Source organism: Nipponia nippon, unplaced genomic scaffold (genome assembly GCF_047370975.1).
Source record: "Nipponia nippon isolate SJK-2023a ecotype South Korea unplaced genomic scaffold, ASM4737097v1 scaffold_1, whole genome shotgun sequence".
Classification (NCBI taxonomy): Eukaryota; Metazoa; Chordata; class Aves; order Pelecaniformes; family Threskiornithidae; genus Nipponia; species Nipponia nippon.
The window spans coordinates 35,087,296-35,110,590 of record NW_028262290.1 but is presented as its reverse complement, the minus strand read 5'-3'; the positions used below and the strand labels follow the sequence as shown (position 1 = coordinate 35,110,590).

Below are 23,295 nucleotides of genomic sequence, written 5' to 3'. Positions count from 1 at the left end.
CAAGGGGCAATGGCAGAGAGACAGCCCACAACTAGATGAAACTGTTACTAATCCGCAGTGTGACCTCACTGTCTTACACAGTTTTGCCACTCGAGAAATACTGAGTACAAAACAGCTATTAATTATATCATTGTCTCTCAGAGTTTTTCAGGCTTTTTTCTCCTCCCCCAGATTGCTCCTAACTCGGGAGGAAATTCAAAATTACGTCTGAAAATTATTATCATGAGAATATCCCTCTGTGCTCCCCATCATCCAAAAGCATCCTAATTTGTACCTGTGAAATGAAGTTGGATATCCAAATTGATATGAGAACTGACCAGAATTAACTGTCAGTTCACTAGCAACTTTAATGCTATAATCATATTAGGAGTCTTAATATCACTGTAAATCTTAAAGCTGCACAGAATTTAAAGGAAAGAACAGTAATAAAGTTTGTGCCCTATAATGCAAGATCCAAAGATATGGTATCAATGCAACCAACTTTATGGACACAGAATCATATCAATACGCACTTTAAAAAAATGACACAAACTAGCTTTGTCATCATCTGCACTACCATGAAACAAATGCATAGGTTGTCAGCAGAGGCACGCCGACTGGGGAGAAGGATTCATGCAGTTTAAAAAGCAAACACTCCATAATGATTAAGAAAGGGTGGTGATATCCTGGAAAGACCTGCACAAGGTCTTTATAGAGACCAACAAATATAAACTCAAAGGTGGAAGTCAACATAAGGTACAAAATGATCTACAGGGCTTCAACAGACATACAGACATACTTTCTGAAAGAGGAAAAAAAAAAGAAAGCAAAATAAAGAACAGTAAGAAATCCCTTACACTAGAAATGTGGCTGTGTTTGACAAGCGCACTCGTCCAGACCATGACATTATCTGTTCAGCATTTAAGGTACGGCTCATCACCTGGAACTGTGACCTTACCTTGGCATGAGCAGGCCCTCTTTCATTCAGAAGCTTATACTGGGGTTGAATTCTATTGAAACGGGCTAACTCATTTACCAGACACATTGGAGTTTTCTCTTTGGGGTTTGCCATGTTATCTTGGAGAGGAGCTGTAAATAAAGAGTCTGTAAAGTTTTTGTGGAGAAATGTATTCTTCACAACTTCGCAAAGCTTTGCAAAAGCAGCAGCATGCTTAGAAAAGAAAATACTTTCGCTAAAAATAATTTTTGCACATACACTAAATACAACATTTCAATACCATTTACTTATTAATCATATGAGAATATGCATTTTACAGTAACTATTTTGATCGCATGCAATTTGAAAAAACACAACTATTTCTTTCCAAAATGTCTCTATGAAAGATGACAGTGTAGGAGGACATATATATATGCTACGTTTTCTACGTCACCAAAGTTTACTGTCAGGAGTATACTGGTTCCAGAAATTGACTGCTCTTTCAGAATGGTTTCTCGACACTTTGAAACAGAAGTGGATAGCATAAGAGTTGCAAGACAAATATAGCAGATGAAACTCTGTGGTCCCCACTTGCTTTTCCCTGCTTCTTCCCAGTGTTTTAGACTTTTCTCACAATAATGAAGTCACTCTCGGAGGACTCCCAAAGAACACCTTTCCTCGCCCTTTAAGAATTTTGTTCTGCTTTTCTTAGACTACTTACTTCATGTATACTGCCTTATTATTTTTTAACTTTCTGCTATTTCTTTTTCAACTTATTTGTATTTATCCCTAACATACACTGTCATTTCTTGCTTAATTTTTAGGATAACATTTCTGTATTTTATACCCAGTTCAGCATAGGAATTGCAGCATTTATTAGGCTACAAAGGAAACACCGAATACTGCCAAGCAGTCTGAAGACATTCTGTTCTAGGGAAGAGGAACACACTTGGAGACCTTCCTGCACCACTAAAACTCCTCTATAAAAGATACGCTCAGAATCTGACAATATAGACATGTGCTTTTCTGAGCTTTTATATCATTGATCAACACTTCACTGTAAGTCTGAGCTCAGTTAAAGAAACTTAACTTAGTAAACAGCCTATTTAGCCAAAATATTTTTTCTACGGAATTTTTTTTCTTTAATTTAATCCTCTTTAAGACCTAACTTTTTTTTTTTTTTAATTAACAAGTCATCAAAAAGATTCATCTAAACACCAAAGAATATATACCTGGACCAGCTTACCTGGTGAGTTGCTAGAAGGCGCGGGATCCACAAGGCCGGCAGTAGGACTGCTACAGCTGGCAGCCGATTCCGAAATGGATCCGTTCATTGAGGACGGCAGACCCAGTGTATTTGTAGTTGTAACTGGTAGGGGTAGCACCATAGGGGACATGGTAGGTCCAGACAGGTTTGCTGTAGTCTGCATCTTAACTTGTGCCATTGCCTATCACTGCAATAAACAAATTATTATAAGCAGGGCACTTTGCATTTTGAATGTCAAATGACAGTAGTGATATTAACAACACTTCTTTTTTGCTCCTGGATCTGGGTCACAAAACTATTCACAAAAGTCATGCCTCTGCACACATTACTTCCAAACTGATGCACAGAGAAACAGAGCTCACAGCCAATGAAAATCACTGGAGCAGAACCCACAAGCCCTGACTCCAGGTTCTCTTGCTCAACTGTGGGGTCCCCCTGCCTGAAATACAGCAGGAAGAATGATTATTCTAGAATAAAATTCCATATAATTATTCTGCAGATGAAACAAACACCTGCCATTTTCTTCAAGAGAGGATGTCTTTGCAACAAGCTGCCATAGCAATCTTTTGCCATAGTTTTTCCAGTAAAATGCACACAAAATATCAAATAAGGCCACAGGAGAAAAATCCCTATTTTTTCTGCCTGTTACCAAACTAGAAAAGAGAAAAAATATGAAGAGAAAATAAACAAACAAAAAAACCACCAAAGAAGCAAGTTCTGAAAAATCACTGCTTATCCAGTCAACAGGTAGAGCACTTCAGTCCTTGTATAAATTAATTACTAGCACAGGTAACAGGATTTCCTAAACTAGCCTTTAACCCAGTGCCTAAAGCATTTACCGGGAATATGCCAGGTACTAATTATCTCTCTCCATCTGCCCAAATGAGTTTCTTTATTACCAATACCTGTTCTCTGGCTAAGTCTACGTTCCTAAACAAACCAGGGTCAGGGCACAGCTCCTTCATACTGTTCACTGAAAGAATGCTCCTTGGCAAAATTTTGGCTACTGACAAAAAACTCTTGCAAAAACCACATGGGAGCAGTTCAGAGGCTGGCAGGCACCCCAGGCAATTCACCCAAATAAGTGAGGAGGCAGTCATTCTCAGTCCTCTGGGGAAAAGTCTTGGGCTTCTCCTTTTGGCATCAGGAGCAAACAAGATGATGTATTTTATTCAGCAGCAAGGACATAGACTGTATTTTTTAAGGTTCATACACATGATGTGATCTGTACAGAGCGGATAGAGAGAGGAACCTTCTAACAGCCAAAAAATAGCCTGGGGACCTGGGACCTTTCCTGGCAGCAGCTCTGGTTGCTCTGGCTAAGGCAGAGGAGGACAAGAGCCCACTCCTCCTCCATCACGGGCAGCACCCTTACCACTAAGCTCTACTTCTGCTGGGATAATTCTCTCTTCCTAAGCAAAAATCCTATCCAACACCTGAAAAACTTTCTAACCAAGGTATTCTTGAAATGAGTACAACTATATAAAAATTTTTTTATTACATCAGTATTATTGCCGCCCCCCCAATCCGTTAAAAAATATCCAAGTATCTCTACTCAGAGGGACAGTATTGTTGGATTAAGATCCCAAATCACTTGATACACCACAGAGTGCAACTACTTTAGCACAGTTGCACTAGTATAATGAACATAATAAATCCTATTACTGTGACTCTGTGCTTTGGAGAAGAGTTTCAGACTGGAATGCCATTTTTATTACTGAGGAAAGACAGATGACTGATTTAAATCTCTGGAAAGGCAAAAGTAAAAAAAATTAAAAATGAAGCTGAGATGCAATCACTTGCCCTTTTCATAAATATTGTAAGATGCTAATAGTGACAGATTTGAAAAATACATATGCAGTCAGCTGAGACATATTCAAATACTTCACGTGTTCAAAAATATAGACTAAATTCAGACTGTAAAAATCCTACTGTCACTTAGCAGCAAATGTACAATACAGCAGTATTGTTGGAAGGGCCTAAACTTAAAGACTGAGAAGGTGTATAACTATAGAATTCTTTGGCATACTATGTGTTTAATTCTGATTTTAAATATATTAGTATAGATCAGAATGAATTCAAAAAGTTTCTTAACTGTAAACATCAAAGTCAATGGTGGCAGAATCAGGCCATATTTACTAAACATCTTTAAAATGAAACCAACATAATATGAAATATCATCACAACAATTAAAGTTTAAGAAACTCCTTAGAGCATTTATAGCATTTTAGCTTATAAACATGAGTACAAGAAAGCCACCACACACATAGTACTGTATCAGATACTACTGAACATCTATTCTCAAGCTCTGCCAGTTGTGAATTATCCTTTCAGCTTCCAGTATTTTGAAAGTTTATTCTTTTTTCAAGAAAGCAGAACTTACTAATAACCAAATAAAATCATGTGTTTTAAAGTATATTTATAGCTCCTATAGTCTTTCTGGGATATTCTGTAGGATTGATCCTTTTCTGTTAAGGATGAAAAATCAATTTGATAATAGTATCAAGGAACTGTAAAAATGAACAAGATAAAGTTTAGGAGAAAAAAGACATTCTTTATCCTACAGTAAATTAAGTAGGAAATTAAACTGTGAAATCAAAATAAAATCTTATTACTTGTTGGGGTTTGCTTACTAGTTTTCTTGTATATCTAAAGCTGAAGAACTCCTACAACAAACTATAACTATTTTGTAAATTAATCTGCATAAACAAAAATGCCCAGGAGGTAAATATAATTGTAGGGACTAACTCTTAAGTAAATGAGATATTATGCTGGTTTTGGCTGAGACAGAGTTAATTTTCTTTGTAGTAGCTAGTATGGGGCTATGTTTTGGATTTGTGCTGAAAACAGTGTTGATAATACAGGGATGATTTTGTTATTGCTGAGCAGTGCTTACACAGACTCAAGGCCTTCTTCTCACACCACCCCACCAGTGAGCAGGCTGGGGGTGCTCAAGAAGCTGGGAGGGGACACAGCTGGGACAGCTGACCCCAACTGACCAAAGGGACATCCCATACCGTATAACATCATGTTCAGCATATAAAGCTGGGGGAAGAAGGAGGAAGGGGGGGACGTTTGGAGTGATGGCATTTGTCTTCCCAAGTAACCACTACACATGATGGAGCCCTGCTTTCCTGGAGATGGCTGAACACCTGCCTGCCGATGGGAAGCAGGGAATTAATTCCTTGTTTTGCTTTGCTTGTGTGCGTGGCTTTTGCTTTACCTATTAAACTGTCTTTATCTCAACCCACGAGTTTTCTCACTTTCACCCTTCTGATTCTCTCCCCTGTCCCACCAGGGGGGAGTGAGCGAGCAGCTGTGTGGGGCTTATTTGCCAGCTGGGGTTAAACCAGGACAGATATAGAGATAATCAATTTGTAATCAGCTATAAAAATCCACTAATAGAGAGACAACAGAGAGAATATAGTTGATATAGCGCTGTCATGTCATTTTCACATTACAAAACAATCTTTGATGTCACCACAAAAAGGGGACAAAACATATATGCTCCATTTTTTCTTTACATATTTTACATTTATACCAGTGACATCCTATTTTATAAACAGTGAAGCTAAAACATTTTGAGGCCTTCCAGCCACAAGCACAGACCAGTCTGCTACTACACAACAAGATGTAGGACTTAAGGAAGACAGATTTCACTAAGTTGGTCAGAGATGATATGCAGTTATATAATCAAAATAATTTTAAATCTTCTACATAGATATTTCTGAAAAATCTGTCATATACAAAAAGGACAATTTCTTAGGATATTAAGGATACGATCAGAAAGCCCACACACCTCATTTCAGGTGGCTAACCCAACTCACATCTAGGAAACCGCTACACCCAAGTGTCTCCAGAGGAGTTTCCCTCGATGCTAGGCAGTGGTTACAGACGCCTGGATCTCTGTCAGAAAGCTGGACTGCGCAGCTGTGACTGCCAGCTTGTGTCTTTATCGAGCCGCCAGCTGCCATGCCGAGACGTCACAGCAATGATATTTCTTGCAGTCTCAATCACATACACGTCTACCCAGTTGAAGTCCGCCAGTCGCAGTGCTGCAATTTTGGTAAAGTTATGTTCCAGAGCTTATGGTGCCTTCTGAAGTGCTGCAATGCTTTTTCCTCTTACTCTAACCTCCACAGCTGTATTAGAAATGTGACAGCAGACATTTAAAGGGATGTAAATATACTATAACTGCATTTTCCTTCATTTCCTCTTTTGAAAGCACTTTGTACGCAGGCCATTACACAGGTTTCAATAAACAGTTGGTAAAAACTGAGGGCCATACGCTGCTGAGTAAGAAAAATTACTTGACATATCTTGTATCTCATATACCCGATACTTATACATTCTAATTGGGGCCTATTTTTCACAACAGTATCACATTAACGATGCCAGGTCTTTTTCTGCAGAACTGCTACCCAGCAAGTTCTAGCCTGTGCTCTGTTTGTGAATCTGACAGTTCTGCAGTTAATGAGACTTTGTACTTGTCTTCCTTGAATTCCATTATTAAAAAAAAGGAAAGAAAACAAAAAGAAAAAACTATTGTTTCAATTTTTCAAGATCACATTGAATTCTAATTCTAGTTCTACCTTTGTAGTCTCCTCCAAGCCTGCTCTGTAGCATCTACAAATTTAATAAGTGTACTGTTTCATCCACATCATCAATGAAAACACTGAAAGGTACAGGAACAGCATTACAGTAGACTGAGGGCAGCGTCTAAGCAGGCAGCATCTCAATGTTTTTTTCCAGACCAACCCCTGCTTTGGTTAGCACCTTGTTAATGCGATTCTTCTGTAAAAGTGCCAAGCCATAGTACCCTAATAGACATAACAGCTTCCTAACTAAGGAGGGTTTGGTTTTAGCCTTAAAATTTCATTAAACTCTCCATTTTCCTTCTATTCTCCTGATATAACTTCACTCAGTTACACAAAAGCATACAAAACTGCCAAAAGCTAAAATGTATTTCTTGCATGCCGTTTCTCACATTTACGGTAAATATTTTTACGTATACGTACATCAATATAAAAAGTACTACAGAAGTCCTAAGCTTTATGTAATTTCTTTTTACTGTGTTATATCTAGCAGCTTATTTGGGGATGACAGAAAACACACAGCTCTGCATTACCTTCAGAGCAGCTGTTAATGCAATCTTTTTTGTTCTATAAAATCAAATAACGAGATAGCCACACAGTAGCAGTTTAGCAACAGCATGACTTAACAGTCAGCAGATGGTTATCTAGAATTACTAACAAAATTTATCTTATTTATCCATTTTAAACAGGCAAAATTGACAAACTACGCATGAAATTGCACAGGGTCTATATATATATAATATATCATATATCATATATTACATATTTCTGCTGGTCCCCACTGTTTCTCCTCCCCATTTGCTCCTCCATCAATTTGTTGCTTTTTGCCTTACTAGGGGTGGTTTGCCAACAGCCAGGCTTATCTAATGACTTGCTGCCATAGCAGGGGACAATCCCGTGTCCTCTCTCCCCTACAGCAAAAAGCTAATACTTTTCTGTCTACTTACCTCACTGAACCAGCTCATGCACGGGTGAGGAGGAAGATCAGAGGAGCATCCCTCTCTATACAGGGAGGGCCACAAACTCCTGACCTGGAGTGGGTGCAAGGAATTAGCCCTTTCAGCTCCTGCTAATCAGCTTAGCTTCACTCACAAACAGTACACTGAAGTTCAGGTCCTTCACACTGTTCCACACAAAACCCGTGATCTCATCCCTGACAATTCCATCTTCAGAAACCTGTGGCCTGTATTTTTTTTTTTTTACAGTGCCTTACACTGGAGAATCTTAATTTCCGTGGAAATTAGCCAGCAGCTATGTCCAGATTAACAACTAAGTAGTACATGACAGCAAATGAAGTTAGGCTTTAAAAGCATTTTACTTTCCTGAAGTATAAGGCGGGGGGCAGGGGCAGAATCACTAACTCTTTTATTTTGGTTATTTTGTTAAAATAATTTACAACCAAAGACAAAAATGTACACAAAAAGGAAGGTGGATTGACACAGAATATTAGGGACTGATACTCAAAATCCAAGGAGATGCAAGGCTTACAAAAAGGGTCCCCTACTTGCTCAGAGCTAAACCCAGCCCCTGAGGACTAAGTGCTACACTTTCTTACAAGCAGCCTCCTTTGCTCTTGGACTGGAGCAGAAGAGCATTGCAGATAAACCCCCGGGGAAGGCAAGGCAGGGCCAGGCAGCTGCAGCGAATGCCAGGTCAGAACATAAAATCCCATCACACTTTCAGAAAACACAGAAGTTGTTTTTGTAAGGATATTATCATCCACAGAGGAATATCCTTTGCAAACTCCCATATACGATCAGTAAGCAGCTTTCTGAGGAGAGGCAGGAAGGTATTTTTGGAAAAAAAAAAAAATAAGTAGGAAATTGACTAGATTAAAAATCTGCACTCATAACCATTTTTAGCCAGTTCTTCAAACACCAGTCAGCTCAACTTCTCTTTTGAATTACTACACAGGACAAGCAGATTAAAACAAAACAAAACAGAAAAAGGACTTAAGACTCAGAATACGGAGTAGAAATTGCTTCATCTCCCAGACTTCTTTCATCATGAAACTATATCGGTTCCCTAATCTCCAATACTATATTGATCCGAGATGCTACATGAAGCACAGGTCTCTAAATCAATAACCAGATTACTGTTACTTGGGAATACATATTATTTACATTTGTCACTGATTCAATCCTTCTCTAATGACTCTCTTTACAATAGCTTTGTGTAATTTTGAAAAGAAAGGAAAATTTCCAAACAAAACCAGACCAGACAAATAATGTAACTAATTACGGAATCAAAGACTAAAAACTAAGATTTTTCTCATTCAACAAAATGGGCAAAGGGGGAGATTTTTGTTGCCATTTAATTATCATGTGTTAGCAGGGGGGCTAGAACAGAAAAGGCTTATCCTGCAATCGAGGTAAGATTCACACAACTTGAAATACATAGTATATGTCACAGAGCAAACAAATATAATAAGCAACTATTTTGGATGTAGTAAATTACTTAAGCCACTACAGCAAAAGACAAGTAACTAATATGAAAAACCTGTGATCTATAAGGCCATCTACATGCACAGTGTATCTCACTCCACAACAGTTACCCATACCGCATGGCGCTGCTGTACAGTGAGATAGGAGGATTCAGGTAAGTATTAAAGACATCTATAATTTAGGTTTCCCAATATAAGCAAGGTGCCTAAGGACAATATAAGCAAGGATTCAAAGGAAATACAGTATGGAACTCAGTAGTCCACCCATGGTTCACCAGTGCCATTTGAGATGTCCTAAGATACCACATCTGGATACCTGCATATTCCATCAGCTCTGCCTTCAACAAGCACAAGCCCTCTCCCAGAAGACCCATGCCACAGCTGACACTGCACGTGGCAGATGGTTCAGATAAACCCCGACATGAAAAGGCAATGAAACGGCAATGATGTATGTGTTTAAACAAATGTGTTACACCACTAGTCAATACAGCCAGCGGATCCAGGAAGTTATTCAAGGTGATCAAAAGGCAGGCTTCTAATTTAGGATTAGCTAAACCACTCAGCTGAGTGGCAGCTGAAGAGTAGACAGGATAACTTAGTGTCTCAAACTGCACTAGATGTCAAAATACAGGCAACTGAAGCCTACTCAAAGTTTACTGCCAAACCTGTCTCTGACAAATAAGCGATCATGGACCTTATTAAAACTAACAGACACAATTACAGAAGCAAATAAACTCCCTTGCAGAGAGGTTCCCCACCTAGTATATTTGCCTAAGACAGGTCTTTTTGTAAGGGATGATGGAAAACGCAGAGGTTAGGGCACTGACTGTAATTGTGAACATTTGCATGTGCAAGAGCCTAAAAATTTGTACCAAGAGAAACTTAACAGAAAGTGGAGCATATTGACAGGCAGGAATGCAACTCTTCCCTTGCCTCCCTGGCAACAGCAAGGCTGACATGAAAAAGCTGAGAAAGGAGCAACTCAGGCCACAGTGTATCTTACTGCATACAGCAAAACTGAACAACCCCAACCTGTACACATGGCTAATTTTCTCTTCTAACAGAGAAATGATAGTCAGGTCCTGTGTATACTGGACAGCCACTTGAATTCTCAAGTGGAGGCTTCACAGGCGGACATGAAACAGATCCTGAGTAGAGAAACTTTATTAATATTAATCTTGAACCATGACGGAAAAAAGGATTGTTGTTCTCACTAAACCACCTCACTGATACCAAAGATCACTGAAGCAAAGGCTGAAACCATACAAAAAACCCAAGCTTTCGGAAATCCCTTGGAGAAGGCAGTCTGCAACCAGAGCAAACATTTCATGGGGACAGCTGCTTGGCATCAGGGAAGTTCAGGAAGCTTAATTACAAAACTCCCATTTGAAATGACAAGGGAGATCAATCAGATTATCAACTCGAAGATTTCAATGCCAGAAGAAAACTAAAAGGTAAGGAAAGTCAATCTGTTGCATCAGAAACTGAGCCAGGCGGGCATCTCAATGCTTTTCAACCTGTTTATAACCCAAAGCCCAAGGGGGAAAGATTAGGCTGTTTCCTATAAATGTCCACTACTTTACAAAGATAAACTCATCACAAAGTTTATTTGTCTCATTTTATTGTTGCTGTCCAGAAAACAGAGAAGATGATCAAAAAGCCATGGAAATTTCCAACAGCCAATATGAGCTGACCCAATTCTCACGCTGCCACAAAATTTATGCCCAGAAAAGACACTGAATCAACAGAATATTGCTTCAGACACAGCCATCAGTTTGACCCAGCCAGGATACCCTGAATTATTACAGAGAAGAAAATGTGAAACTCCTCCATGAAACAGCAAGGTGATCATCAGGGTTTTTTTTGTGGAAGGCCTTCCATATCCAAAATCCATCATGGTTTGAAGTATATCCAAAAAACTAGCCTATACAGTCTTGCAGATCAGAGGCAGGACATCACACACAGTCCCCGACACTAGAGGGTAATATCCTTCTTTGTATTTATCTACTGCAACTGGGAGCAACCACTAATCCAAAGGACAAAAGCTGGCTGTCCAGTATTGTAATTCCTTAAAGCTCTTCCTTACCATGATTGTAAACTACCTATGACTTCTTGAAAACTGAAAACTTGTATCTCCACAGACACTCTGCGACAGACAGTCACATCCGAAAAGATGACCTCACCTGGTTCCACAATCCTTGGAGAAGGGAGAGTAGAACAATCAAGAGAGACTCTAGGCAACACTGACACAAATTAAGCTGAATTTTCAGGGATACCTCAAAATTTACCCACACAAAACCTATCAGAAAGGTTCAAGGAGACAACTAATCAATTTAGTGATTCCAGAAATTGTGAACACAGAAGCTGAGATTAGAAAAATGTGGAATGAATTACTGAATTTTTTTTTTTTTTTTACTTTCTGGGATAAGTCATTCAAGTGCAACCATTTAAATATGCCCTGAGACTCAAACGGTTACACAGAAATGGTTATTGGCTACCATCATATACAGAGGTCATCACACCATCTTACTGCAGATGATGGGCAGGTAAACCACATTCGCCTTAGGTTAAACAAAAATGAGTTACTAAGCTTTTTCATGAAGAAAAATAGCTGAAAAGAAGGGAAGCCTAAGCCACTAGTTTAACAATCAATCATCAGCTTAAAAGTGCAGAAGAGGATTAAGTAAATGAAAAAAACATGACTCAGACTTGACACACTGCCACTACAGACTCGTTTGCATCAAAGCTGTAGTTGGTTTATTTGTGATATTGGAGTCTTATCAGAGCTCCTTCCGAGAGTCCAGTTTCTTATTTAGTTAATATTTTTAAATTTCTCTCGTATATATTTCTAAAAGCTGTATTTTTTTCAAGTTGTGCTAGCAACTAGTAGTTATATTCCTAACATCTCAAATAAGCTTTGACTGACTGTAAATTACAAAATATTCTTATTCTAAGTAAAACATCCCTCCAACTGTTATTTTGCTCTGAAGCAGGCAAAAGTTGCTTCTTGACTAAAAGTTTATTCCTTAACTAGAAATGGCATATTATTAATGGAATTCAGAAAATTATCTTGGTTTTCTTTGACTGCCTGTGACAAACTACTTCTCAAGATCATCTCAAGTAACAAAACTTAGTGAAGTAGCAGAAACACACCTTTTTCTTTGCAAAAAGTTACAGCTCTTGCTACCAGCCCTCCTCACACCGTAATCATTCCCCCATCATTAACAGCTACAAGATCCTCAGAGAAGGAGGTTTCAGTGGACAAAGCGGTGGGTGTTGTGCTCTACTGTTAAAAGCAGATAAAATTCTGTTTTGTGTGCCTTTTTTTGTTCTTCACAAGTGTATTTAAACAAAAACAGTATTTCACAGCTAGAGTGATTAATGCCCACCTTGAAGTCTCATACAGCTTCCAAGAAGTTGCAGCTCCTAGACACAGCTGGGGTCAAATTGCCATCTCCTGTTCATGAATCACTCCTGGAGCTCCCTCTTATCTCAGGTCTCCTGTAGACACGTTTTGCGATGCTTGGATATAAGATAATTTCAACATACAGCTCATGAGAGCTCACTGAGGGACAGAATGGGACCTCTGCTCATAGGCGCAGAGTACCTTGTCAGGTCAGGAGTTCAGCAATGCGTTCAAAGAGCCTCCTGCCTATTTTAAGTGCAGCTATCCTCAGTCGATGATTAAAGGTAAAATAATTACCGAGTATTGGATTGGGTGTACCAAGTTCTCTGACTGAAGAAAAGCACAAAAGTATAAGTTTTCAACTGGAGAAAATTAACAGTTTATAGATGCTATGCTTGGGGGCAAGGTCATAAATTGTTGCAAAATTGATGACACAAGCCCAGCTTGACAAGAATGAAAACAAAGAGTCCAAAAATTAAGGAAGCGGACAGATCATATGTACCCAGTGGTGACCTGACGCCACTAACATTGGACTCCAGCAAACAAGATGGGAAGAGATGCGCCCGGAAGAGTGTAAGAAAAAGCCAAAGGGAACAGAGCTAACCGATCCAGCCACATGCAGCAAGCAGCTATCGATGCAGACTCCTCAAGCATCCTGAGAATGAAAAGAATCATCAACAATTCAGCAAAGTACACAAGGACAGCAGTCGCTTATTGATTCCTTGTAGCAAAGCCATGCTTTGGACAGAAATTATGAAGTTGTGCGATGAAACATAGTCAAATAAATTCTTTATCTTTGGAAGATACTACAGATTATAGATTTTGACAATCTGGGGAGAGGGAAAAATCCTAGTGGCATACTTACAGAACCTTTCAGAGTTAGCAAAGGCAGAAAACACTGAAGAAAAACTGTTGGATATATGATCAGTGCTAATCAGCTAAACATTATAAACTTGCTGCACATTGAGCACACATTCTGCTGCAGCACAGAGACTACACGCATCTGGCAGGATGGCAAAAGGTTCATCTCTGGAGTTGAATCAGCGAGGAGGATACTAAACTAACAACCAACAACAGAAAGGAAGAGTGCTGGTAAAGAGATTTGGTTCAAATTGAGCACACTGTGAGTGCACAGAACCAGCATGACAAAACCAGACTTTTTGCTCCAACTCCTTACGTACTTGGTATTGAGGAGTACCAAGTAAGATATATCATAAGATAGCAAATAAGAGATCTCCATCCATATGGCTGATGATTCCGAATAACTTGTTTCCCCAGACCAAAGGAAGTTATAAGCATAACTACTACAGGAAAAAATGTAAACAAACTGTGAATTAAAATTTGGAATTCTTTCAAGTATTTTTACACAAATAAAGAGTTGAAAATAAAACAATGGACAACTCTGGCTAAATGTGTAACCTGATTCAGTGGTAACATTAAATGATTCAAAATAAAAGGAAACAGCACCTAGAAATGAGTGAAAGTGAAAAAGAAGTTTGCATATATGAGAAATTACAACACTGTTTGCAAGAGCATAGGCTCACAACTACCTGGAGACAGAACGGATGGACGGATGATGCTCTGAGCTGCCCTTTAAAGGAATGTCTTTCTCTCCACTTGCTGTACTTTCAGGACTCCAGGGCCATTAGCTTCAGCAGGGTAAAGTTAGCTTTTGTGACTCTGGAATCATCCTAAACCAGAGTGAAAGAACAAACTTGCTTTTGAATTTGCAGGGAGCTAACGATTCTGTTCACTACTGAGTTAAGACTCCTGTTCCTTACCTTCAAAATCAAAATCAAATAAACAAAAAGCACTTCCAAAGGGAAGAAGGACCCCGTTTTCTAGGATCTCCAACAGAACATGCATTATTTGGCTACATATATACGCTTAACACAGTCTCATCTGCAAAAAAGGATGCTCCTCGCTGACAAAGGGAAGGAGTGCTCTCAGCCCAAAGGCCATTCAACATCTAGGCTGTGATGACACGCAGCAGAAGTTTAGGTAGAAGTGCAGACCTCAGGGCTGTGGAGCAGAGGTTTGCAATCCAGCGCAACAGCAAAGACACACACATTTGAAAGGCAGTCAGGCCTGGGACTACAACTGCCTCGGCTAACCCTGTTCAACTGCAGTGCTCTGTCCTGCCCTATCTTGGGGATATATTAGGTATATTAGTTTGATAGCAACTATGTCTCCCTTGCTCCTGTCAGCTATGAGGTGCCTGAGCAAAGGTAAACAGTACCAGGCAGTATTTGCAATGATAGCAAATAAAACTGCTGCTTTTTTGGTGCTAATGTCAAAATTCCTAGTAAGCACAGAGTTGGCTTAAAAGCCTTGAAAAGGTTCAAAGTACTACCATGACCAAAAAAAAAAAAAAAAAAAAAATTCAGATCCAGAATGGGTAAGGTGCTGCTTGCATCTCTTTTAAAATACTTGAAGTATGGTATTAAAGCTATGGTATTAAAAGATCTGTTTCACCAGCTACAGCAGCAGTTTGCTCTCATGCCCACCTGTAATGAAGGTGAATGTTGCAAAGTATCAAGGGGCTCTGACTGCCATAGGCTTTGAAGAGAACCCGAAAAAGAGAGACAAAGTTTTATGTATAGTTTAATGGTCACATGAAAAAGGGCCTCCAAAGCCACCTCCTCTTGTGAGCTGCCACTGACAGTAATTTGTGGAATAGCCAGTTTCAGAAAAGCCCTGCAATATAACAGCTAAAGAAAAGTGCTATATTAATTCTTCTCCTGGGACCTAGCAAATACCTATGGTTGCCTGCAAGTCCACATCCAGAATGTCCTCATGAATGACAACTCCGTCATGGAAATGGGATCCAGTCCTGGCACCTTCAGTGACTCTTCATGTGTTTAAGGCTCTAAGTGATAAACACCAGCCAGCAGAAGAGGGGTGCAGAAAAGATGATGCGGATCATTATCCCTTCTGAAGAGGTCAAATCCCATATCTAACCCTGTGGACTCAGCTAAAAGAGAATGTTGAGAAACATCTCTGAGAAACCAGAATGAGCTTTACCTGCCTCCTGATCCAGGACAAGCTTCTCATCCCTTTTCATGAAGGGCCGACAGCCTTAGCTGCTGTGCAGAAGCTGAGAAGACCCCTTTTTCATACAAGACTAGTAAGTGTGTTGCACTGAATTATAAGAGGGCCAGAAGGGTTTTCAAGAAAATCCCTCTGGAGTCATTCATTAAGATTCCCAGGCCTTAAACAGGTACAAAAGGAATGTCGCTCAGGTGTATACTCTTAGGCAAAATACCCACGGGCAACGTCCACTTGAGGGACACTGCCACCACAGATGGAACACAGTTTGAAGCAGGCAGGTTTAAGCACTCTCAGACACATAAGACTGGACCAAAAGGCAGAGAGAAAACATTTTCCACAGTCTGGAAAGAAAAAAGCCCAGCAACCTAGTATCCAGGACTGAAGAAGGATCAGAAGGGGGGGTGGAATTAAAACAAAACAAACCAAAAAAACCCACATGACTTTTTAACAGGAAATTTTAGATTATTTCTTGTTCTTATCTTGATAACAAAGCCAAAGCTCCTACAGACTTTGTTATTTCATTTCTTTATTTGTATCAGTACAACTGGATATGCTACAAATTGACCCAGCATTGCTCTGTATCAGCTCTGCACTTTCACCTTGGGAACAGTGTATCTTGATTTCTTCCCGTCAAAATGTATCAGTTGTATGGATGTGTCCTCTGGGTGACACCAAAGAAGTTCTCTGTCACTTACAGCCAGCTACTTATCCAGACAACTTCAGTTACTGAGATCAATCTGCATGTTTAGTATACTGAAATTTCCTTATATTTGTATAACACTACTTTTTTAACTGGGTTTATTGTACAAGAAACTGGGAACTATACATACGTAACAGCTGCCAAAAAAAAAGAAACTAAGAATAGCAATAGCAATAAAAATTAGGTTCCTTGTCTCTTAAAGAACTCTTCTTGTTCCAACAGGTGACCATTCCCATTGCAAGAAACTTCTGGTCTCCTATGCTCAAAAACGTTTCCTTCAGCCTGGAGGCAAACAGCCTCCTCAAAGCTGGCAAGCAGCAAAACTGGAAGTGTGACCACTGGTGGTACGATCCTTTGGTAGTTTTCAGAAGATGAGACTGTAAACATACCCTTCCAGCATGTGGTATTATGGTAAACATCTTAGTAAGCTGTCTTTTCCCAGAAACTAAGGATAGCAGGTTAACCCATACTCACCATAATACTTAGCCGCTGGCTATCACCAGGGTCGTCCACAAACACCAACGGCAATCTATGCTCAAACACTGATTTTTCATTAGTCTAAAAAGAGCCCCCCCCCATCATTTTAATGGTGACTAAATTAGAAGATTATGGGGATACAGAAATATACTGATGTCACAAAATTAAATAATTCAATATGCAAAAAAGTGTTATTTACCATAAAAAAAATAAATTTCATAGTTTGATTTTATTTGGTTAAGTATCAATAAATTTGTAACATACTAGTGACGTACTATACAGAAGTGTACTTGACTAAAGCAAAAAAAAAAGATGTGGTACGACACAGGTGAGCACACTGTGACCCTGGAGTACAGATTTCACTACTGGGAAACTTTCCAAATACTACCAGCTTAAAAAAAAAACAAACAACACAAAACAGTTGCTGTTGAGATGAAGTACGAACAAACTAGCAGCTAGAGACACACATGTGACTTTAGTATTACACTACCACAGATGGTTTTTCAGAATTCATTTTTAGATTAGGAGTTGTGACAAGCAATTTTTTTTATTCTAAATAGTTTCCAGAACAACGCCTGACAAGACATCTCTCAGATTTTTACTGAACTCTTGATCTTTTAATGCAAACATACTTTGGATAATGCTGATCACAGCTAGTCGCTGACAATGAGCAGACCCCCTAAACGCAGAGCCCTAGACTTTTTATTTTTATATATGTATATTTATATATATATATATTATACATATATTTATATATTATATTTATATATATATATAAATGTTATACATGGATTCCATTTCCTCTCTTCCAGGAGTCTGTCATGTGCTCCCACCAACTCTATCCCCCCCTTGCACCATACGTCCTCTCCTCCCTGAGCAAACCTGCCAGCCCCATTCCCTGGCCTGCCTTCGCAGCACTCCAGCCTCGTGCTCCATATGCCCCTCAACAAACGGAAACCCCTGCCTTATCCTTCTGACCTGCTGGTTTCAGAGACCACATATATGGTATCCGTCAGCAAAGAGCAAGCAGGTGAAAGAGGGCTGGCGGGGTGAGAGCCCCAGGCAGGGCCTCCGGCAGCTTGACTCTTACATGGGTGTATTCACAAGCATTCACGCGGTGAAACCAGCAACAGGAACAGCCGAGAAGCGTGAAGACAGAAAGGGGTAGCAGAGATTCCTGGTTTCCCATGTGGATTTTGACATCAGTACCCATAGCAGCTATAAGAGAGCCATTCTCTGCCTTTGTTTCTCTTCCTCTTTTTGGAAGAGAGAGAAAATTCAAGAACTATTGTGAAAAATAGTCTATGTGTGACCCAAAGATTAGAAATGCAAAATAATTGGTTCTGGCAAAAGACAGGCCTAACTCTTATCTTACAGATCTTGCTGTTGCTGATAGGAAATCAACGTGAGAAGGAAAAGTGAAGCTTTGGTGGCTTATTAACAGGAGTTACATTGTTACAGTTATCCCGAAAAGATGCAGGGTTAGGTCCTTCCCCACCACATCTGTGCGACCCGTGTGAGGAAGCAGATACTTGACTCTCCAATGGGAGAAAATCTGTGCACGTGTATACAAGTATTTATGAAGTATACACCAAAAAAACTGGCACTAAAAACTGCACACTTTATAAGGCCTGCTCTCCAATGGTATGACATTACAAGAAGATGTATTTTGGGCTGAAGGACTGGACATAATTGATGAGGGTTTTTTCCATCTTTTTGAAGACTGACAAATCAATAGCCACGTATTTCGGGCAGGTCAAAACAAACTGCCTAGACAGAGCATGACAGGTGCAGCTTTCCTAATAGTTGGAGAAGCAGTCTTGGAATCAGAGGATCTGCTTCACTACAGCCTGTTGCTTAACCTTCCCAAGGTCACTTTTCACGACACTTTACAAATAAAACACATAGTATTTGATTCACTTCCCACATTCACACCAGCGTAAACCAGGATTTCAGTGGAGTTATGTTTATAAACCTGTGTAGGAAAATCAAGCCTGGTATTTGCACCCAAAGAAGGGGCTGATTGTGTTAAGTGCTTTTTTAAACTTGGTCAAGTCAAAGATGGGGATAAAGATTTTAGTAGGGTCTGTTGCGATAGGACAAGGAGTAATGGTTTTAAACTAAAAGAGGGTATATTTAGACCAGATATAAGGAAGAAACTTTCTGCAATGAGGGTGGTGAAACATTGGAACAGGTTACCCAGAGAGGTGGTAGATGCCCCAAGGTCAGGCTGGACGGGGATCTGAGCAACCTGATCTAGTTGAAGATGTCTCTGCTCATTGCAGAAGGGTTGGACTAGATGACCTTTAGAGGTCCCTTCCAACCCAAACTATTCTATGATTAAAACACCTCTGATCAGGTTTTCCTGCAAGTAGAATTAGAAAGTTCCTTTACAAACTACTTTCACAATTCAGGATGTAAGATTGTTCAAATTTATTATGATTTTGACATAATTCTTGGGGGACAAGGTAGCTTAAGCTGGCAACAAGATATATAAAGATTTTGGCCTCCAGACTACAGCCTGAACTGAACCCAAGCTGGACGACTTCTGCTAAAGCTGAGCAACGTCGCTGAAAAGTTCCCTGCAAAGCTAAGAAAATCTGAACTGCCCTTTCCCCTCAAAAACTATGAACAAGCAGGCAGTCTCAATCCTGTTCTTAGTTGTCAGCAATAGGAATCTTAGCAAAGACAGGCAAGAGCAGAAATCTCTCTCTCCAGGAGTTTTTCTAGGGCAAAGCTAAGATCAGTGGCTGGAAATCAGTACTGGAAATCTTACACTGCTGCTGGCTTTCTAGAAAAAAGATTTCATTCAGAAACCTGTCAGCCTGGCACTGTTTATAGGCAGCAATGTCACAACAAAACCTGTACAGAACCTCCCTATATTTAGTAAATGGCTTAGATACATTAATATTATTACACTGGTGTAGACTGCTAACCTGGAATTACCACACAGCTCAGGAAGACCTTATTCCTGCACAGCTTGATGCCACTAGTAACGTAAGCAAGATACAGCAATATACACTCACTTACAGAAGCGCAATGCAACTACACCTAGTTACACCGGAGCATAGTCTTACTTGTGCCTTGCAACGCCATGGTTATTCACACACATTCTCCAGTACTGTTCAAGACAGTGTTTCACGCAAAGAGAGGGGCTACAACAGCAACACTTCATCTACTCTTTTGTATAACAAACTTTTTTTTAGTACCATGGCAGTTGCACGGGGAGCATTCCAAGCACAGCCCGAGAAGCTTACATCTTGGTATCCACAGAAACAGCTTGCTGGCTGTAAGGCAACACCAGGCAGATGCACTGTGGGGAAATTTTTTGCTTGGGTATCACTGGCTTGGCGAGTGGGACCCTGAGCGCTACAAGGCAAACAGCTCCACTGCGGGGTTCGCCCTCCCAGCGCGCCCCAAGCAGCCCACGCTGTCCCAGGAGGGCATGGCTGTGGCTTCCAGGCCTGGCTGCGATCGAGACGAACTTTCTCCCACCAGAGAGACCTGAACACCGGGAAAATGCCGCCCGCCACCCCAGCGGCCTGGGCTAGGCCGTTTAACGGCAGTGCCCCCCTGGGTCCCAGCCCCACCTCCATGACAGCCCCGCAGCCCTCTGGAGCCCTCCTGCCGGGCGAAGGCCAGCAAACCGCCCCACTGCCCACCGCTTCGTGGAGGAGACGCCGACATCCATTTTGGGAGCGGGAAAGCCCAGTCCTGCTGGCAAAGTTTCGGGCCCTGTCCGAAGTTTGGGGGCAGCACAAGACCGGCAAAGCGGGGGCGATTTACACGACGTGGAAAAAGGCGGCGGCCGAGCCGCGGGGTCGGCGCCGCTGAGCGGGCGAGGAATGCCCGACGCCCCTCGCCCGGCCCGCGGCGAGCTGCCACCCAGCGCCCCCGAGGCCGCGCACCTCAACCCGGTGAGGGCACGCCGGGCCGGGGCGGGCCGGGCCGGGCCGAAGAACGGGGGGCAAGTTCGGGTCGCGCCCAACTACTTCCCGAGGTCTGAGGCAGGGCAGGCCCGGCGCGGTCCCCGCCGAGCCCAGCGCCGCCGCACGGCCCGGCCCGGCCCCGCCGGCCGCGGCCCGGCCTTGGCGCAACGGCCGCCGCCAGCAGCCGGACTCGGTGTGGGGGGGAGCAGCGGCGGGGGCTCCTGCGCGGCCCGCGGAGGCGGCGGCGCCGGAGCGGCCCACCTGTGCCCCCGTCCGCCCCCAGCCACCCGCTGAGGGGCGGAGGAGGCGGGCGGGGGCCGCGGGGCGGATGGCGGGGTTGGTGCCTCCTCCACCGCCGCCCCCGGCCGGAGCGGAGCGCAGCGGGCCGGCAGCGCCGTGGCGCAGAAGTGCCTGCCCGGCCCCGGGGAGGTGGGGGGCACCGTGGGGCCGGCGGAGCCCTCGCCTCGGCGGCAGGAAGGGGGAGACGGGACGGGGACTCGGACATCATGGCTGAAGCGGCCCTCCCCCCCCCCCCCCGCCTCCGGCTTGGCCCGGCGCGGCTTCCCCCCGTCCCACGGCCTCCCCGCCCGGCGGCGGGGCGCGGGGCCGCCCCCGCGGGCCCGGTTACCTGCTTCCCGGGGACACACTTTGGAGACGCCTCCAACATCGGCAAACACTAAAGAGAACTGACCCCGCCGCCGCGGCGGCCGCCGCCGGCCCCAACCACTCCACCCCCCCTCCCCCTCCCCGGGCCCTCTCACCGCCGCCGCCCCGCCTCGCCTCCTCAGCGCCGCCCGCCACCCCCCGCGCCCCCCTCCCCCGCCGCCCCCCGCCTCGCTCCGCCGCCCGCGAAGGCCTCCCGGCGCCGCGCCCGGGCCTCGCGTTCCCCCCCCGTTCCCGCGGCGCGAATGGCCCCGTCCGCCTCCCTTTCCCGGCCCGGCGACGCGGCCCTCAGCGCCTCTAGCGGCGGCTCGGGGCTTCGCTCCCCGGCGGGGCCCGCGGCTCCCCGCGCTCCCGTTCCCCCGCGGGAGAAGCGGCCTCGGCGGTGGCGAGGCGGAGCGGCCTCGCCGCCGCCGGCGGGTGGAAGCCCCGACCCGGCCCCGCTCCCCGGCAACAGCGAAGGAGTTTTTTCATGTTGTAAAGAGCCTGGCCAGATTTTTACCTCTCGTCTCTCATCTTTCCCGACCCCTACCGGCTCGCTTCCTGAAAGCCGCTTGTCTGCACTGCTGGCAGATGCTTCTAAAAGTGATTCAGCTGCAAGGAGCAAAAGAGCGAGGTTTAATGGAAGTAAAAAAGAAAATAAGGGCTTGCAGGCGTGGAGGTTCAGCCTGCACATCACTCAAACCCTCTCCTTCCCCAGGCGACCAGGGCAGCAGTAGCCCAGCTTGGCTGCAAAAAACCTGCCTCCTTACGCATTGCCAGGGCTCAGCCAGATAAAGCCGTGGCTCGCTTGGTGCATTTTTTGGATGGCTCTGTTTCCGTGCCCTTCCAACTAACACCAGTGCCGTGCTTCTGCCATCAAGTAACATTTCCCTTGTTGCCGCCTTTCATGTTTTGCATGTCCCCTGCAGAAGGCAGAGATGGGCAGAGAAATAAAATAATTTTAAAAGAAAAGAAAAAAAAAAAAGCAAAAAAGCAAAGCACTCAGCAGTTAGATTTGGGGATATGCAAAATTGAGATTGAAGGCTAAATGGTTTATTAGGAGATAAAGTGTTCCTTTTAATTGGAAATTAACAGAAGAATAAAAAAGGGGGGGATCAAAGACATTAATTTCTGGCCATCTTTAGCACTAAAAAGATAATGTTCAAATTCTTTATCTCAAAGTAATCAAAAGTTTATTGTTCATTAAAAAAGGCGGCTTCCAAGTTTAATACACAATCCCACCTGATTTAGTTTGTAAAAATCCGCTTTCTTGATTGGCTCAAGTAATTATTTGCCAAGTAAGACAAACCAGGAATTTTTAAATCCACAACAAAGCCAGGTAGAAGCATCAGAACTTGAAGCAATGGATTTCCTATCTGATTAGCAAGACTGCAGTAACAAAACTCTTCAGACTTAGGAAAAAAAAAAAAAAAAACAAAAAAACCCCAAAAGAGGTGGAAAGATGCCTGTATCTTTTTACTAGGCAACTGGATTGTAATAATAGCTGGGAGAGTTAGAACATTAGAGATGGCAAATGTAATCTAAAAAATCCCAGATATTTAAGTCAGGCTCAGAATGAATCCAGAGTTCATATTTCCTCCAGTATCTGTTATGCCATGAGATTTTTTTTTTTTAATTATGACTTGAAACCAAGTGGTGAATCAGTATGACAACTGAGCAAAAAAGAAAAAGATGTACCCTGACAAGATTCCCGAGTGCTCATGGTATAAACACGCTCTAATAGCACATAGCACAGGTGAATTTTGGTAGTAAGCTTGTATATGATAGACAATAATTTACACACCAAGTACATGAAATGACACTTAGCGGCAGGGCTGTACTATGAGTATCTGAGTGATAGCAAGGTTT

The 23,295-nt window shown here is 42.5% G+C and overlaps 1 protein-coding gene across 7 annotated transcripts in view; it reads right to left on the bottom strand.

The window, feature by feature from the left end:
* Positions 1 to 21,527, bottom strand: part of STAU2 (staufen double-stranded RNA binding protein 2) — a 174,203-nt gene extending 152,676 nt beyond the window's left edge. For 2 of the 7 annotated variants that reach the window (XM_087751473.1, XM_087751517.1), the window contains exons 1-3: positions 21,413 to 21,526; positions 2,163 to 2,370; positions 938 to 1,068 (exon numbers count right to left, since the gene is read on the bottom strand). In XM_087751473.1, coding sequence (XP_087607599.1) covers positions 938 to 1,068; positions 2,163 to 2,361 — 330 coding nt within the window. In that variant the 5' untranslated portion in view covers positions 2,362 to 2,370; positions 21,413 to 21,526. Of the gene's footprint in view, positions 1 to 937; positions 1,069 to 2,162; positions 2,371 to 5,982; positions 6,326 to 7,725; positions 7,791 to 20,517; positions 20,538 to 21,412 lie in introns of those variants that run through there. The other 5 variants (XM_087751491.1, XM_087751507.1, XM_087751500.1 and 2 more) reach the window with 5 other exon arrangements.
* Positions 21,528 to 23,295: the final 1,768 nt, after the last annotated feature.